Raw genomic sequence first — 17,129 nt, forward strand, 5'->3', positions numbered from 1 at the left:
TAGTTCTTTGGTTCCATATTTTGAAACTAAAATAAATCCCCTCAGTCTGATCCTTTTCTCCTGCTGTTTCTCAGTGATAGATTGTAGTTTCTCACAATACAATAGTTTGCATTGTTCTGGTGAATACCTTTCTGGGACAGGAGGGTTATCATAAGATTTCCTGAAGTCCTTGGGTTAAAATTTCTGATGTCACTTTGCCAACTGACTTCTATTTAATGCTCTGCCTTGCTAAGCAATGATTGCTGCTAACTTTATGCAGGAGCTCTCCTTTCCTAAGTCGCTGCTGTTGCAACGTGCTCAGAGAAGCTGATGCTCCTCTCCCTCAGTTTCCTGCTCCCCCTACGAGTCCAGTCAGAGCTCATTCAGTGACCTTTGCCATGGTCTGCAGTGGATGATCCAGATCAGCTTTACCTCCAGTCTGTGGGGATGAGACTTTCCATGTGGTGTCAGTCAAGTACAGTGTCAGTCCAGTGCTCTGTGACTAACAGTATCAAGGGACAGATGACATTGGAGAGATGATGATTGATAAAATTAAATTCTGCTGCACATTTATTATTCAGAAATACAGATTTTTGACAACATTTTATCAAAACCCTTAAAATATCCAGCTCTTTCTCAAAGAATCCTTTTTACTTAGAAATGTTTGATTGTTTCCTACCTAATTTCCTTTCCTAGTTTTATTTTCGTTCTCTGATACATGCATCCAAATGTGTAAATGCACTTCCATTGGCTTAAGTCAAATAGTTACAGGGCCTGTGGATCAGTCAGTTGCATTTACTGGTTGTCAATCAGCAAATTATTGAGGTTGAGAAAGATATGAAACAAGTTTTATATGCAGCTGCCAGAATCAGATTTAGCATCAGTTCCAGATTTTTTTTTTCTTAGTACTGATCTTTTTGCTAATGAGATTAGCCTGTATATGCTTTAAAAATAGGAGTTTCTTTTAATTCTGGGCAAACATTCATTCATCCCAGACCATGGGGGTTTTGTTTGGTTTGGGTTTTTTTTTTAATGAGAGCTGAATCTGTATCTCCACTTGTGGAGATACTTGTTTTATCTCCACATGTTTTCTTGCTTTTGAAAAGTGGTTTAGAAAACACATTCTTCATCTTAAGAAATCTTTGTCTGAAGTCTGAATTCAAATAAATCATTGAATTTTCAATACTTAAATTACCTGCAGTTTTTATTTAATTAATGGGTATTGCAAAAATCCTTCATCATTCCTAGGTTTTCTGTGCTATTTTCTTTATATACTTCCAGTTTCTGAAGGATAACTGCTTAAAATCTTGAAACTGGTTATTTATTATTTTTTTCCTGTTGTTCTTTTGTTTTTTTGCCTTGTTTTTGTCTTCTGCAGAAAGCTTTAGTACTTTTTTCCTAGCTAGACCCAGTTTCTTTTCCACCTTATTCAGAAATTAAGCAGTTAGATATGGCTTTCTTCTTGGTTTTGGCAGAGTAACACAACCGCTTAATAGGTTTAATAGGACAGAAAAACAAAACAAAACAAAACAAACAAAAAAAAAGCAAACAAAAAAAAAAAACAAAAACAAAAAAACCCCAACCCTACCAACAATTTTATGCAAAAGTTTGAAAAAGAATGAATGTGGTGGACCTGTATCAGTCAAAAGGGGAAGGAGAGCAGGAGCAGGATTAATCAAAATCTGGTATTCTAATAAAAAAAATAAAAAAGTGGTGCCTTTATATTGCTCTTACTTGGCTATTGTAGGTTAAGAAAATAGGTGAGGTGTTTTTATTATGCTTAGTTTTTGTTTGTCTTTTGATATAATGACAGAAATATTTATTAAACAGCTGACGCCCCACTAGGGTAATATTTGTGGTATCAGCAATAGAAATAATCACATTAATTTTCTGATAATCTGTTTCTTAAATAATCTCCGAAGGGAATGTTGTGGGGTTTTGTGGCTGTGCCCCTCCACGCCGGGCAGGTGCGGGCCACCAGCTGGCTCAGATCTGCACAGCGGCCAAAGCGTTTCGGTCCCCAGTTGCAAGCTGGCAACCTTTTCCTGAGGGACTCCGCTTCCCACCGGCAGCTGACCTAAATTGCTTCGTGACGGCAGCGGTGGATAAAAGGTCGGCTTTCAGCTAAGCAGGTTTAAAGATGGTTTATTCAGGTCCGAACGGCGGGAGCTATGCCACTCGTCCACCTGCCCAGCCAGAGAGCGTGTTTGAATTTCCCTCCCCGAACTTATAAGTGGGGGAGGATTCAAAGGTGGCAGTAACAGGTTAGCAAATCAGGGAATTCGGGAGGATAGCAGGGGGTGTCCACTTCTAGACCTTGGACCACTCACCAAAGGGAAGAAGGGGATTTCCCGGGCATCAGCCTATCACTCGACACCCCTCTGGGAATTTCCTGAGCCTGGGGAGGGGTCCTGAGGTGACAGACAGGATGCCTCCGAGCCAGGGGGAGAGGGGATTGACAAGGATAAGAGGGGGGATGGGATGATTGACATGAAACAACTTTTTATACAGAAAACTCAAAGGGGAGGAACCGTTACAGAACTGGGGGCACAGTGGAATGAACCATAACATAAAACTTCTTATAAAGCTTGATAAAACAATTCTTGCACTGCCACAGGGTTTTACCAGCTAGTGCTAAGTGGTTTAGTTCGAAGTGTGAAATTTATGCTTTCTTGTTGGACTGGTAGGAAACTGCTATAAGCATAGGAGCATCTTTATATTCTGAGATTTTATATTCTTAATCCATTTACTTAAAGATACTATCTAAATCAAAATAAAACTAGGCAATTTTCCTAATAGTTTGAGCCTTGGCAATTTTCTGGGTTAGACTTTCTATTAGAATATTTAACTATGTGTCTCTATTAGCATTTGTTAAGAGTTTTTAAAAAGGCAGTTTTTATTTTGACATGACATTCTGGAAGTTCATTTTTCAAATGTGCAATACAGACTTCAAATATTTATGTCTGATGCTTTGAGAGGTGCATGAGAATGACAACAATCAATCATATCTAATTAGCTCATGATGTACTGAGCTTGCAGTAATTAAACTAGATACTAGTGCTTCCTGATTAAGATCACAGATATTGTGAGACAGCTGTTAATCATTTTTCTTGCAAGGCTAATGTCATTAACAGATATGTATTCCTAAGGCTATTTTTGACTATTGAATAGGTTGTGATGTAAGCAACAAAATAGACTTTTAAATTTTGTATATCGAGAGCATCTTTTCCAACTTCTGTTACCTTGAGTATCGCCCTCAAAAATTTAGGAAAAAATGTTCTGAGCTGTTAGAAAGTGATATTGTCATGCTGAAGTTAAAATCTTGTAAAAACTTGTAATGCTAATACACCTTTTACAGCTGTGTATATTGAAATGTTAATCCATAATACTGTTATTATTAAATGCAGATTAAAAAAAATCTTTATCAAAACAGTACTATTGAAGGAGCATATTTCAGATGTAATCAGTGCTTTTGGAAAATATTCACTCAAAGGTTTCCTAAATGTCTAGTTTTGATCCTCTTTATTTCTGATGCTGATTCTTATCAGAGAGTGCATTTAAAATTTACAGTACATTTTAATTCAGTATTAGTCATAATTGACTTACATGAGAATCAATTGTGTCCATCAGATAATATTCCATTGGCTTTTTTGTGAATGTGAATCACCTTTGTGAAAGGAGTTATCAGAAATTTGTGGTTTTCTTCACTGAGAACAATTGTGAACATTATGAAATTGTGAAATTGAGTTACAGCTTTAATAAAAATGCATGATCCAATATCAGTCTCAAAAAATGATATGACAAACATAAGTAGTCTTACTAGCTTTTTACTGAGGCTAGAAAGCAGTTGTGTTGGTTGGGTTTTGTTTTGTTTTTTGGTTTTTTTCCCCAGTAATTTCATGTGCATTTGTCTTGTGGGTGTGCTTATTTTGGATAGGAGCTGAAAGAAGCTGTGTATCTTCCAAGTATATCATAAAAGTTGGGTAGCTCTTAGATGAGCATATTGTATATTATTCTAATTTAAAAAGTGGGGGGGGTTGTTGATTTTGTGATACTAAAAATAGTTCAGTGTTAAAAATTAACATTGACAGTGTTTCTTTCCAACTGGAATGAAATTCAGATTTAATTTGGTTTTATCTTAATTTGAAATATTTCCCTTCAAGCTACTTCAAAATATTTCCCTTCAGACATGAGCAGTAGTGTAAGGGCTGGACCACTGCAGCAGCCACAGTTTTCATCAGCAGCAGCAGTGCTGGTGTTGGTGGTGTTTCCCAGCTGCAGGGGTTCTCCTTTGGGAAGGGAGGCAGAAGCAGCTTCTGGTGGACAGTATGTGGGGCTTCATGTGGAGAGTGTGAAAGGGAGGTTCTGGCTCCTGCTATGACCATGGGTGTGTCCTGGCCTTTGTCCTGGACTCTGAGATGGGGTGGGCAGGACTGCTGGGCCTAGTAAATATAAGGGCATTGCTGCATCCTTCTGTCCATAGGAATTGGATACTGCTGTGAGAGGGCAGTAGTGGAGCAGAAAGATACTTGATACTGCTCTCATCCAGATATTTTCTGTATCATCTTCTGACATTTTTATCTATAGTGGCAATAAGCATGATGATTTTTTCCTGATTTTTTAAAAAATAACTTATTTTTATGCATTTATATCTTAAGACAAAGAATCAGTTTTGTTATTAACATTGTTATTGGTATTAGTAGTATTTTAGTGTTAAGGAAATAAATGTTTGTTTGCTACTTTGTTGCCATAACCTCCATCTAGATGCATGGGTGGACAACTGCTTTGATGCTCATACTAGGGGTAGTGGTTATCCTCTGTCTGGATTCCTGTGGCAAGTGATGTTCCTCAGATGTCTATCCTGTGACCCATCTTCTTTAACATTTTTGTCAGTGACCTGGAAGAGGGCACAGTGGGCTTGGTTTTCTGATTACACCAAACTGGAGGGTGCAGTCAGTATACCATTGACAGACACCTAGGCAGGCTAACAAACAGACTGCCAAGAAATTCAAGAAATTAATGAACTAAATTCATAAAAATCCAACAAGTGCCACATCCTGCTCCTGGGAACGAAGAGGCCCTGGCAGTGATACAGACTGAGGCCTGCCTGTCTGGGGAGCAGCTCATATGAAGAGTCTTGGGGGGTTGTGATGGGTAGTGAGCTAGCAGCAGAGAAGTGAACATTATCCTGAGCTGTATTAGGAGGAGCACAATTAGGAGATCAAGGGAAGGGTTTGTCCTTCTCTACCCAGTGCTGTAGAATACTGTATGCATTTTAGATTCCCCCCAGTACAAAAAAGACATTGATAACACAGAGGAAGTTTGCTGGGGAGCCACCAAGTTGACTGGGCCTGGAAGCACTTTCCCTGTGAAGGAGCTGGGTTTGTTCAGCCTGGAGACAGTTTCATCTGCACCTAAATGCAGGTTTTCTATATCAATGAGGAGATCAAGATAGAACCAGGCTCTTTTTAGTGGTGTCTGAGTAGACAGGAGACAGTAAGCAGAGCTTGAAATGGGACACTGTGGGCCTGACATTTCTAAGTCTGAAGAGATTTTAGCCTGCTAGCAGTGCTAACTCTTTCCCAAGGGAAAAGTTCTCAAGAAAACCTCTTCTCAAAACAATCTTGGCAAAACAACTATCCTTTCCCAAAACAATCCTTCTCCAGGTGGTGTTTTGCTGTTTCTCTAGTTTCACCAATGGGATTAGAGAGGTGTCGTTCCTAGTCACCAATCACGTTAAATCTGTATTGGAACACCTTATAAAAGGTGATAAGAGTTAGACAATAAAGCCTTCTATACTCTTTGGCTTCTGAAATACTTGGAGTCTTTCGTCTTTCTTTCATGTCCTACAGTGACAAGACACAATGAAAAGCCTTTCCTCATGAGGACAGTCAAGCAGTAGTGATGGTTGCTCAACAGTGGGGAACAGCCTCCATCCTTAGAGGCTTTCAGCCAGGCTGGTCACAGAGTAGCCTTGCTTTGAGGCTGGGCTTCATACCTTTGCAGATCATCTCCTACATGTGATGGTAAAATGATGTTGTCTCTCCTAATATAGGGGTCTTGAACTACTCTTCTGAGATATGGGACAAATCCACTACATTTTTCAAGATGCTTCTTCCGACTTGTTCATAGAACCCCTCACCCTCATAGTATCGAGGAACCATAACCTATTCTCCAAATAGTCTGCTTAATGGCTTCACTATCATTATAGTCAGAATTTCTTAAAGGAAGGAGTACTGAGGTTAAGTGTTTTTGTTTCTGCATTTGTGAAACTGTGTCATTAGATATAAAAGTCGTGGCAAGGTAAAGCTGATAATAAGGGCAACTACATATGTAGTTACAGGAAAAAACATATTCTCTAAGGGAGCTCCGTATGACTGTTTTCAGCAAGTTATAATTTATTTCTGTCTGCTTCTAGTTTTACTGAATGATTCTTTGTGTGTTTGTGATGCTAATGGAATCATCGATTCTCTGTGTTCCACAGATGTGTTACCGCTCTCACTATCTATTGCCTTATCCATTTGTCCCATGTTGGTCCATTGAATAGTGTGTATTTGTGTTCTTACTCAAGGCCCCTTAAGCCTGTATCATGGGTTGGCACAATTTTGTTTTCTAGTTATAGAAAATTCGAGATATTTTTTTCCCTGCCCTAACCGTGGAGTGGTTTGGGGAGGAGAACAAGGACCTATCAAAAAGCTGGCTGGAATATTGGCAGCTAAGTTAACCAATGGGAAATGGCGATGTGACTTTGGAGGGGACATTTAAAAACTAACTGCTGGACATCTCGCTTCGGGGATCTGCCATGAGGTGACATCATGGTTGGGCCGGGCCAGGCCCAAGTCGGCCCCTGCTGCCTCTCTGGGCGGCCAGGCCGGGCCGGGCGGGCTTCTGAGGGCCGCTGCCCACACAGGGAGGGCCTCGGTCGGCTAAACTTCTTCCCCTGCTTGGCTGGCAGGGAAGAAGGGTGGCTACAGCTCGGCAGTGCGGGGCCATGTGCTCAGACCGCAGCAGAAGGGGCCAAACCATGGCCCAGCTTAATCGCCGCTGGCAGCAGAGAAAGAAAGCCTGCAGCTCCATAACCACTCTGAGCTGAGCCACCTTGGATAAGACTGAGGGGTGGAAAACAGGACATCTACCATCTTCCTCCATCAACACAGCTTTGCATTTTCTTCAGCTCCTGCAGCCTCAGCGCTTGCATGTGGCCTTTTGCAAGCCTGAGCGGATTTAACCCTTTTCTAGCAACATGGAACTTTTAAAGCACAATTCTTCTTTGAGAGAAAGAAGAAAGAAAACATAAGGGTACGTAGAACAGACACCGAATGAAGTCAGTTAGGTGAGAAGTAAAAGAACTAATAATAATGGAATAGGATTGAAGAAGTGGACATTTTTAATCGGACTTTTCTAAGGTAAATTATGAAGAAATGAACTGTTCTTTGCAGCATCTTAGTATTATTTGGGTAGAATGCTATATTAATCAAAGTTAAGGACTGATGTAATTGAGATTTATTTAGGAACTTTGAAGCCGCTGCTCTTGGGTCAAAAAAGAGGTCTCAGCCTTTGAGACAAAAGATGATTTTAGATCAGAAGAAGTATTCGTAAATAATACCCCAAATACACTGAGAAGCTCTGCAGATAGAACATCACAGTCTGCGAAAACTCCGGGCGGCAGCAGAAGGTGTAACAATGAGAGCACTGGACTATTTTGTCTTGTGGCAAATGTCTTCATAAAAAGATCTTAGAAAGACTCTTCTCCTAAAGTAATGAGTGGTTATGTCTAAAAAGTGAAACTGACTGAAAATCCAAGGTTGTGTCTTTCTGTGCTGTTCAATAAGAAAGTTAATAGTTTGCAAGAGGAAAGAAGTGTGTTTTAATGTATCATTCTGTTTTAGTTTGTTTTCTTTTTCTCTTTTTTTTTTCTTTCCTCCTCATTCTTTTAATATATGTTAATAAAACTATTTTTTGTTCATTTTTAAGCTTAAGCCTGCTTTGTTTTTCTCCTAATCTCTCCCTCCAACAAAAAATTAATACTAAAACCCCTACATTAATTAGTCTTTCCGCCCGGTTTTATTAAATTAAAACCATTACGGCCTGGAATTACCTTTTAATCATGAAAGTCATGGGCACATTTTAGGGTACATTTATCTTTCAGATTTGGTACTATGAAAATTATGAGTATTTACAAAGTTTGTTGTAAATGTCACTCATCCGTTATCAAAACTCCTAAGTGATAAACTTCTTCAGGCTTTATTAGTTATTTTTCACCCATCCTATGGCAGTTGTTGTTCAGTCCAGGTGTCCTTGTAAAGCCAGTCAGGTTTTCTCTTGGATTCAGAAGTTTGTTTATATGCAAGAAGTCACATAATTTTGAATATTAGTGTGAAAGAGATCTAAAGGAGATTTTTTTTTTTTTTTTCTGGGATTTTTCCCTGTGAGAGGATTACTGATACCATTTGGGCAGAAGTTTGTTCAATTTTCTTTCAGAATCCCTTAGCCATGGATATTCATAATTTATCCAAGCAATCTCTTCAAGGGCTTCCACTTCTTCATAACTGGAATGTATTCAGAGGAGGAGATTTCTGAATTATTTTCTTTCCTGATTGCTCTATTTGTAATAGATTTTGAAGTACTTAAAACTGTCACTATGTTCTTGTATATGCAGTCTTGAAATGAAATAACCTGAATTTATCTTGAATTACTTACACAACCTATTTTACAGATCTCTGACCACTTCTGATTTGTTTGTTTGTTTGTTTGTTTCTCTCATGACCCTTTTCAGCTCATTACCTCTTTGATGGAGTGTAGCCATGAAACAACACTGACATAATACTGTATAAAAGGAAACAATATACTAAGATGTATTAAATGAAACACTGGTGATGGATTACTTCATGGGCATGAAATTTACTCCCTTACACTCAGCAGTGTTTAAGGAACATTCTCTACTACCCAACTAAAGAACTGTAGTTTTATTTGCACTTTTAGGTACTGTCTTGTAAGATTGAGAAAAAAACAAATCAGTGGGAAAGAATGTGAAGGAAGCATATGTTTGCCTTTATTGCAATAACAAAATATTGATACCCTTATTTTTCTGCCAATCCTCAGAGCTACATGCCTGTTTCCATTCTTTAATAAATGGTGAAGAATAGCTTTTCTTCCTCCATACAGATGACTGTTCTTCCTATAGTTTAATACCTTGCACTTTTTTCCCCTTTATATTTCATCCCATTTAAAATCTTTTTATATTAGTCAAAGATACTGTACATTTGAATTTCTCAGAGAAAGTATCTTTTTCTTTTGATCATGATAGGAAATGTGGTGTAGAAAACATCAAACCAGTTGTGACAGAGAGAGTAGATGTGAGCCTGCTGTAACAGTGCTCAGGGAAGTATGTAGGGCTGCCTAAATTCTGTTTCTTCTTAATCTTAAATGATGTAGGATAAAAATCAGTGACTCAGGTTGTTGTGTGTCCTCAGCAGGTGTTCCAACCACAAGTATGCCACAGATATGTAATTTCACCAGACTTAATTTCATTTTAAGAAATGAAATTGTATTAGAGAATTTTCTCTAGATCTGTGAGGTATAAGTGTTGCTGATAAATATTAATCTGGAAATATAATGTGGCATTTCAGTGGGAAAAAATGTTCAAATATAGTGCTTAAAGAATTTTATTTATGAATAAAGCTCATTTATGAATGAATTTTAGGAGATAAAAATTGAACTGGTGTGCCCTTGAAGCTATGGATGTATTTATTAAGGACTAAGATCTGAAAATGGTGTTTTCTGCTGGAGAACCAATGTAACTCAATGCAGAGGGTCGTTGTTTTGTTTGTTGTGGGGTTTTTTTGTTTTTTTTTTGTTTTTTTTTTTTTTTTGCAAGCTGTTTTAGAATAAAGCTCACAGCAGTGAAGACAAGTATTTTATACCAGTAAGACTGAAGACTGTTGTAGAGATGCCTACCTTGAAACATAATTTGTAGCTGTGAGCTTTAGACTGCAGATACAGCATATTGAAAGAGTCATGTTACTTTGAGTAGGGTCCCAAAACATTATGCTGAACAGGGAGTGCTTTAAAGCAAGTACTCTGGCTAGGGACCTTCTTAAGTAGCCAACAATAAAACTGATAAAAGGATTCATCTGCCATTCTTTCTCCCTCTAGAGAGGAATGTTTTCTGTGGTATTGACAGTTTTTAAGCTGGTTTGAGAAAGTAGGTTTCAGGTTTTTTTTCTTTTTTTCAAAGACAGAGCAGTGTCTATGCTTTCTTAAAAGTCACAGCTACTGTGATGCTTGTACTACTGATCTTCTTTACTCTTCCTCCCACCATATAGTGAACATGCACATAACACCCATACACTCCTCCTTCTGAAGCCAATGCCTAGAAAACTGTCAGAGATATGAAAATCAACATTTAATTTCTTCTTCTGCCCAAGTGAATTTAAATTTGTATTTCCCTACCTCTCAGTGTAAGCACTGAAATCCTATTGAGATGAAACTCCCTATGAACTTTCTGCATGCTTTTTATTACAAAGCGTATGATCTCTAACAATGCTATATCATTTTGACTTTTCAGTTCTCAGCTTTTGATATCAGTTACCTAGAATGGCTAATGTATAAACAGTTTTTAAATGAGCAATTGAGATGAATACAGCTAGTTAAATGTGAGATATACATGCAAAGACTAAGTTCTATTTTAAAGGTCCTTGTTTGAAGAAACCCTTGTGTGGACTTGGTTTTTCCCACTAGAGTTATGTGTGCCATCTCTTTAACACAAAGAGAGAACAAGGGAATATGCTGAACTTTGATTCAAAGCCATTTATAATGGTCTAAAAAAAGCTGACTTGAAAGGCTGAGAGAATGCCAGATTAACCTTATTGATTCTGAAAGCAAATAAGGTATTGCTGTGCCTCATCTTGGATCACTTCAGGAGTTCATGTAGTAGGTATGTAGGTGTTGTATTTTAACAGTACTAGGTGAGCTTCAGTTGGACTTCAGTTGAAATAGTGTGATGGAAAATGCTAAACTATTTAATAGGTCAGTCTGCATATTTCATTTATTACCTGATCATCTGTTACAAATGACAGTTTAGAGCTTTTTTCATTGTGTTTCTTCTAAACATATTGTCCTAGGGTGACTTTATTATGCTTGTATCCCCAATCATCTATTTTTCTATGCTGGATAGTTCTGCACCTTTATGACTGGTTCTGAGAGCGAAGGGGGAGAGAAGAAGTGCACGGTTTGTTTTCAGAAACTGCACTTGATTTCCTGCATTTCTCTCTTCACACAGACTGCGTTGTCTGCAGCACGGACAGTATGGAGAGAGCTCTCTTTTGCTTTTAGTTAGTTTTTTAGCTAGCTGAGGCAGAGAATTTCCCTGTATAGTGGCTTTTCCTTGGATCAGCCTGCTCTGGACTGAAAACCCAGAAAAACACCAGGAGCTCACACCTGTGGCCCACCAGGGCTGGGATGCTGCATTTTACAGCTCAGGAGGGATTAGTAAGAGACTGAGTGAGCCAAGATACGCCCCACAACAAGGACTTTATGAATTTGCTGCCTCTTCAGAACAGCAAGAGGTTTTATTTTAATATTATTAAATTTTTATGCTTGTAAGCACTTTGCTTGTTAAATAAACAGTTTTCCCCACTTTTTTTTGAAGGTAATCTTTTCCTAAACTAGTAGGGGGAGGGGCTGCTTTAATTTGCTTTTCTACAGAGACCCCATTTGGAGGTTTCCTCCCAAAATTTGCCCTAAACCACTACACATATGTAACAATTTCTAGCCAGAGAATTGTTCTGTGTGTGAGCTGTATAAAGAATGCTCCAGAGCTATGTTCTTCCAGTGTTTCTGTAAAGCATTCTCTGGTACACAGCAAAAGTAACTGTGGTCACCAGTCCAGGTGGGACAGTGATGCACAACATCTGAACAGCAGTAAAATTCAGGCACAGTGTTTTTTCAAGGCTGTAGTTCTACTGTTTGGAAATACTTCCTGCTGGCAGCATGGCTTTTAGGCAGATGGTACTGGCATAGGTTTCATATGTTGTCATTCACAAAAATGTATTGATAAGACATTTTTCTGTCTTATCAATGTTGCATGCTGACAATGTGAAAAGACCCAAAATCTTGGAAAAATAAAGAGATGCTGGATTCCAAACAAGTGAGAATGATTAAGGCTTTATACCAGGACTGAACTTTCTTTCCCTTAGACATACCTAGCAAATACTGAATAGATTTCTCTGCCCACAATTAGATGCTTATATTTGAGCTGTTATATATATTTACCTTATAACTCAAAGTAGACCGCTGTGACTCACATGTTCCCTTCTAGACAGATGTATAAAAGAGATCAGATAGAATCATGCTTCAGAGGTGGCTGTTGCTCACTGCTGCCCAGACAGGTTCTAAACACCTGGGTGTCTCTTACAAAAACAGGCTGAGAATTGAATTCAATCAGGGAAAGAGAAGGCTCCAGGAAGACCTTAGAGCAGCTTGCCAGTATCTAAAGAGCACCTTCAAGAAAGCTGGAGAGGGTATGTAGTAATGGGACAGGGTAGAATAGCTTTAAACTGAAAGAGCATGGGTTTAAGTTACATATTAGAAAGATGTTGTTCCCTGTGAGTGTAGTGAGGCACTGGAACAGGTTGCTCAGAGAAGTTGTAAATGTCCCGTTCCTGGAAGTGCTCAAGGCCAGGTTGGACAGGGCTCTGAGCAATCTGGTTTAGTGGGAGGTGTTCTTCCATGATGTTGGAAGTAGATGATCTTTAAGGACCCTCCAAACACTGGCTGTTCTGTGATTTCTGCAGTGTAAACCCTTAATGACATCCCTTACAAGTTGAAAGTATCTACATGTGGATGTCTACTGACATGACCAATGTTTGTATCTCATTATAAACATGGAAATCTGATCATGCCTCCAGCTGGAAAATGACCTGGGTATCCTAAAAAGCCTATGTCAGCTTTACATGCTCAGAGGTCTTAGTATATCTCAGTGTCTTAAGTGGCAGAAGTGACATACATGGGGACAATTGCTTTGTGCCTAGGGATAGCCCAACTACATGAACAATTCACCTGAACAACTGCTCTGTATATAATTCAGAATAAATTTAGTTGTTGTCTAGGCTGCATTTGCTATTTCTGCTATAAGGGAGGTTTTAACACTCAGTTGCAGCACAGAGCTACACCAAATTTAAGTGCCTTAAGCTTACACTGATCCTGTTTTTAAAGACCGAAAGGTTTCATTGATAATCACCAGAGACCTTTCTCCCTAATTTTATAGAAATGGAAATATTATGAGGCTCATGTTTTCATGTTTAATTCTATTTTAAAATCTCTCAAGTTTTCATTCAGTACACAGGACATGTTTCTTCTTTAATTCCATTACTCTGTCTTTTATACAGTCTACCATTTAAGAAAACATAGATTAACAACTCTATATTAAATCTTCTTTTAAAAACAAATACTCCAGCTAAAACTTAAATCATGCTTGATTTTTCTTCACTTGCATAATGCGCAGTGCTGTGATGATGCTGTAATATACATTATAAATTAATAAACAAATTAATATACATTATAAATTAATAAAGTACTTTTAAATATGAACACTCATTTCAGAACAGGTGTTTTTCTTATTCTGTGCAGTGAATGTAAAGATCTGAGATTTCATTTGTCTGCATATTTTAAAAAATAGCTGTAAGCAGTTTTAATACCGCAGTTTTTTGTTTAAGGAAATATCTGACTGAATTTTAGAGGGAAATTTAGATGAATAAACCAGAAATAATAAAAAAAAAAAAGTTTCCTTTCTACTACTTATGGAGAAAACATTGTTTTTACCAAATAGTTGGGTGTCCTATGGAGTTTACTAGTTATTTGTCCAGTGATGATGTGACTTAAGAAATGTATGTTCATCTTATCCTAAACAATATAACTTCTGTAACAATTGGGTTTGATTATGTGTTTTATAATGTGAAAACATAGTTTACTGCTATAACAGAACTCTGTATCTTAATGGCAACATTTATGAAGGGTACAGTTTTATTCTGACAGAGTGGAATGAACATTTTTAAGACAGGAACAATATTTCACTTCCCCACTTCTTGCCAAAATTAGAAAATGTGTTCATATACATTTAAACATACCTGTCTGTTTCTAATACATTTTCATAAGTCTTTGTATAAATAAAGTCAAATAGGACATTGCTAATTGGCAGTGCTTCTTTGTGGAAGAGTACAATGGAGAAATTTGTGTAATTTTCTTTTTTACTCTTTGCATATTAATGTCTACTTCAAAGACCACTTAGCTTGTATTTTCCAGTAAAGAGGCTTTTTATGCCAAATCAATCTGAAGACTGAAAAGCTGACCAGTTTCCCGCTTTCTGTAAATAATGCTTTTTATGCTTTTTATTTATTGAATGGGATAGAGCTTGTTATTCACCATTATGAAATGTTCATATTCTTAAATTTTTGTGTATGCCTTTTTTATTTACAGACTAAAACTGGTATTGCATTGCTATATGATGAAGTATCTGAAAATGCTTATGACATCCGACTGAAGCTTACAAAAGAGGTATTAACAATTCAAAAACAAGATGTCGTCTGTGTTAGTGGAAGTGATCACAGTGCAAATGTAAGTGCTTCTATATCTCTGTGCTTTTGACTGTGCACTTTAGTGTCTTCTGCAGAAGTCACCTTATTGTATTGGAGTGCAAGAGATTTTACTGGGTAATGGAAATACAAGTAATTATCAGTTGCTGGGTCTTCTGTGCTTACCTACATTCATAAGTGTAAAAACTGCAATTTTTGACCAGTGATATACATACTTTATTATGGTATTTATAATCTTAAAAGAAGCAAAAACATCTGTAAATACCAAAATTAAAGCATTCTTCCACCAAATATTGCTGGGACATTAAACTAAGGGAGAAAAGGAAAAACTATTTCCCAGTGAAAGCATTTAAAAACTAAACTGATACACCACAGATTTCTTCATTTGTGTATCACACAGGATGTCTCTTCAAGGGCATTTGAGCTGACTGAGAGAACACTTGACTGGCACTTATTCCACTGTAATTCTCTTTCAGGCACAGATGGAGCTTAATCAGTGCCAGCACGTATATGGTGCTTTTTTTTAACCAAAATTCAGTTATGTTGCATTTTCAAAGCCTGTGGTGCCTCTAAGCTATAGAGGAATCTTCCATGTGACCATTTGGTAATGTCACTAGATAAACTGGTGGCATTTTGCATAAGCAGTGCAGCAAGGGTGTCTAGGTTATCAACATTCCTAAGTAATGTATTTCATTTCCTCATATAAACAGTGAAACAGTGTTCTTGAATTCAGAATACATATACTTTTGAATTTAGAATACATATACTTAATTTAACTGAGTAAAATCAATTTCATGCACTTTGTTGGTGTTTCTTAGAGTGCACAATTCATGGTAACCTACTCAGAGGGGTCCAAGGGAGAGTGTTTCTGTCTGCTTGCTGTATTGCATGTGTTATGTAAACTTAAAATCTGGCACTTTAGGACATCGACTGGGTTTGTGGTACTCTGCTAAGAATTATAAGCAAAAAAGCATATAATCTGTGTCTGTGTGTGTATATGTACGTTAGAAAGTCTGCCTCTATAATATGTAAGTATTTCATTCCTGCTGCAGTAAGTATTTGTATAAATTGTTTAATATCACAGATAAAGTAATTTGAAATAGCTTCTAGCAATTCAAAACATTATGTACTTTTCCATGGAATTCTGTGGAACATGACTTGCTCTTTAAAATGTTTTAAAAGGTTGATCAGTGAAAGGCATGTCCACTTCTGGTTGGTTTGCTGAGATAAGTATAAGCCTTATTCATCAGCTTTGCATATACTTTCTGCTTCACCAAGAAGTATGAAAAAGTACAGCTTTCTTTTTTTTTTTACCAGGCATTGCTGGTAATACTGATAAATTGTATGCAAACTAGCTGCAAGAGTCATAGTAAAATATAATGAGACTTCAGTATATAGTGTCTGTGCATATTATTATAGATGATTGCTATGGACTCAGTGGTGTTTAAATTCCTTGTGTATGAATCTCATAGAAAAAGAATCAAAATTCTATCCTACATAGTCCTAGATTTTTCTTGTTTGAATCAACACAAGCTAGTTGCATCTGAGAAAATACTGTATCAAACCTGTGTATGTATTGATCAAAACCTAAAATACAGCAGGACACCCCCCACCCAACATTCTCAAACTCCAGCCTAAAGCAGTACAAAAACCCAGCCCGAACAACCCAAGACTGCCCCTTCCTTTTAGTATCAAGTTTTGGGTTGATTTTGATGCCTTTTACATTTCATGGGTACCCTAAATAGTACTTCCTGATGGAAGGGCAGGGAGACAAGCTTTGATAATATTTAAGGAATTGAATTTTGAAACAAATTTAGGAAAGTGATAGACCTTGCAGAGGAGGCGTAGCTGGGATATGCAGCCACTGCATACAAAATGAGTCCAAGTTCCTTGGTTGTATATCACCACTAGTGATCACAGTAATAGGTAGAGCCTAGAAAGAAGTGATTCCCGGGACTGTGGCAAAGAAAGACAGTTTTTCTTGGTTGTAGATGTAATGTTAGTGTCTAAAAGTAAGTGAATTTCAAGTATAATTCAGATGGTAATTTAGGTTAGAGTTGCAAAGTATTATGTGACTCTAGGCGTGACACCCATTCAGAAGGGATCTTTCCTACCTCATACTATTGAGAAATAAGTGGGCAGTCCTGCTGAGCTGCCGCTTCCTGGAAAATATTGTTAACATTATCCTTATTTTCCCTAATTTTTCTCACTGAAGACTCTGAAAACTAAATTTTAAGGGTCTTATCTGTTTTTCTGTGTCCCTCACAAGATCTCCCCAAGGTCCCTTTCTGAAAGTGTTATCTGCAGTCCTCACAGGATTCTGTTGACAAACTAATGAGAAAAATGGATTAGACTGTCTTCATGGCCATATTCACTTTTTCTTCACTATAATTTGAACAATAAAAACAACAGCTAGTTCTGGACAACTAGCATTTAATATGAACACAAATTGAGTGTAACGTGGAGATAAACACTGGGGTTTTTTACCTTGTATAAATTTCTAGTACATAGGAGCTCAAAAGCAGAATTTGAAATCAGGCTGAAATAGCTGGTAGCTCA

The 17,129-nt window shown here is 37.5% G+C and overlaps 1 protein-coding gene across 1 annotated transcript in view; it reads left to right on the top strand.

Moving 5' to 3' along the window:
• SNTG2 (syntrophin gamma 2) overlaps positions 1 to 17,129 on the top strand; it is a 145,850-nt gene that overhangs the window by 1,633 nt on the left and 127,088 nt on the right. The window contains exons 2-4 of the mRNA XM_040058173.1: positions 1,902 to 2,091; positions 6,264 to 6,282; positions 14,455 to 14,592. Of these exons, the coding sequence (XP_039914107.1) occupies positions 1,902 to 2,091; positions 6,264 to 6,282; positions 14,455 to 14,592 (347 nt within the window). The remainder of the gene's footprint in view (positions 1 to 1,901; positions 2,092 to 6,263; positions 6,283 to 14,454; positions 14,593 to 17,129) is intronic.

The sequence above is a fragment of the Hirundo rustica genome, chromosome 3 (genome assembly GCF_015227805.2).
Source record: "Hirundo rustica isolate bHirRus1 chromosome 3, bHirRus1.pri.v3, whole genome shotgun sequence".
In the NCBI taxonomy this organism is placed as follows: domain Eukaryota; kingdom Metazoa; phylum Chordata; class Aves; order Passeriformes; family Hirundinidae; genus Hirundo; species Hirundo rustica.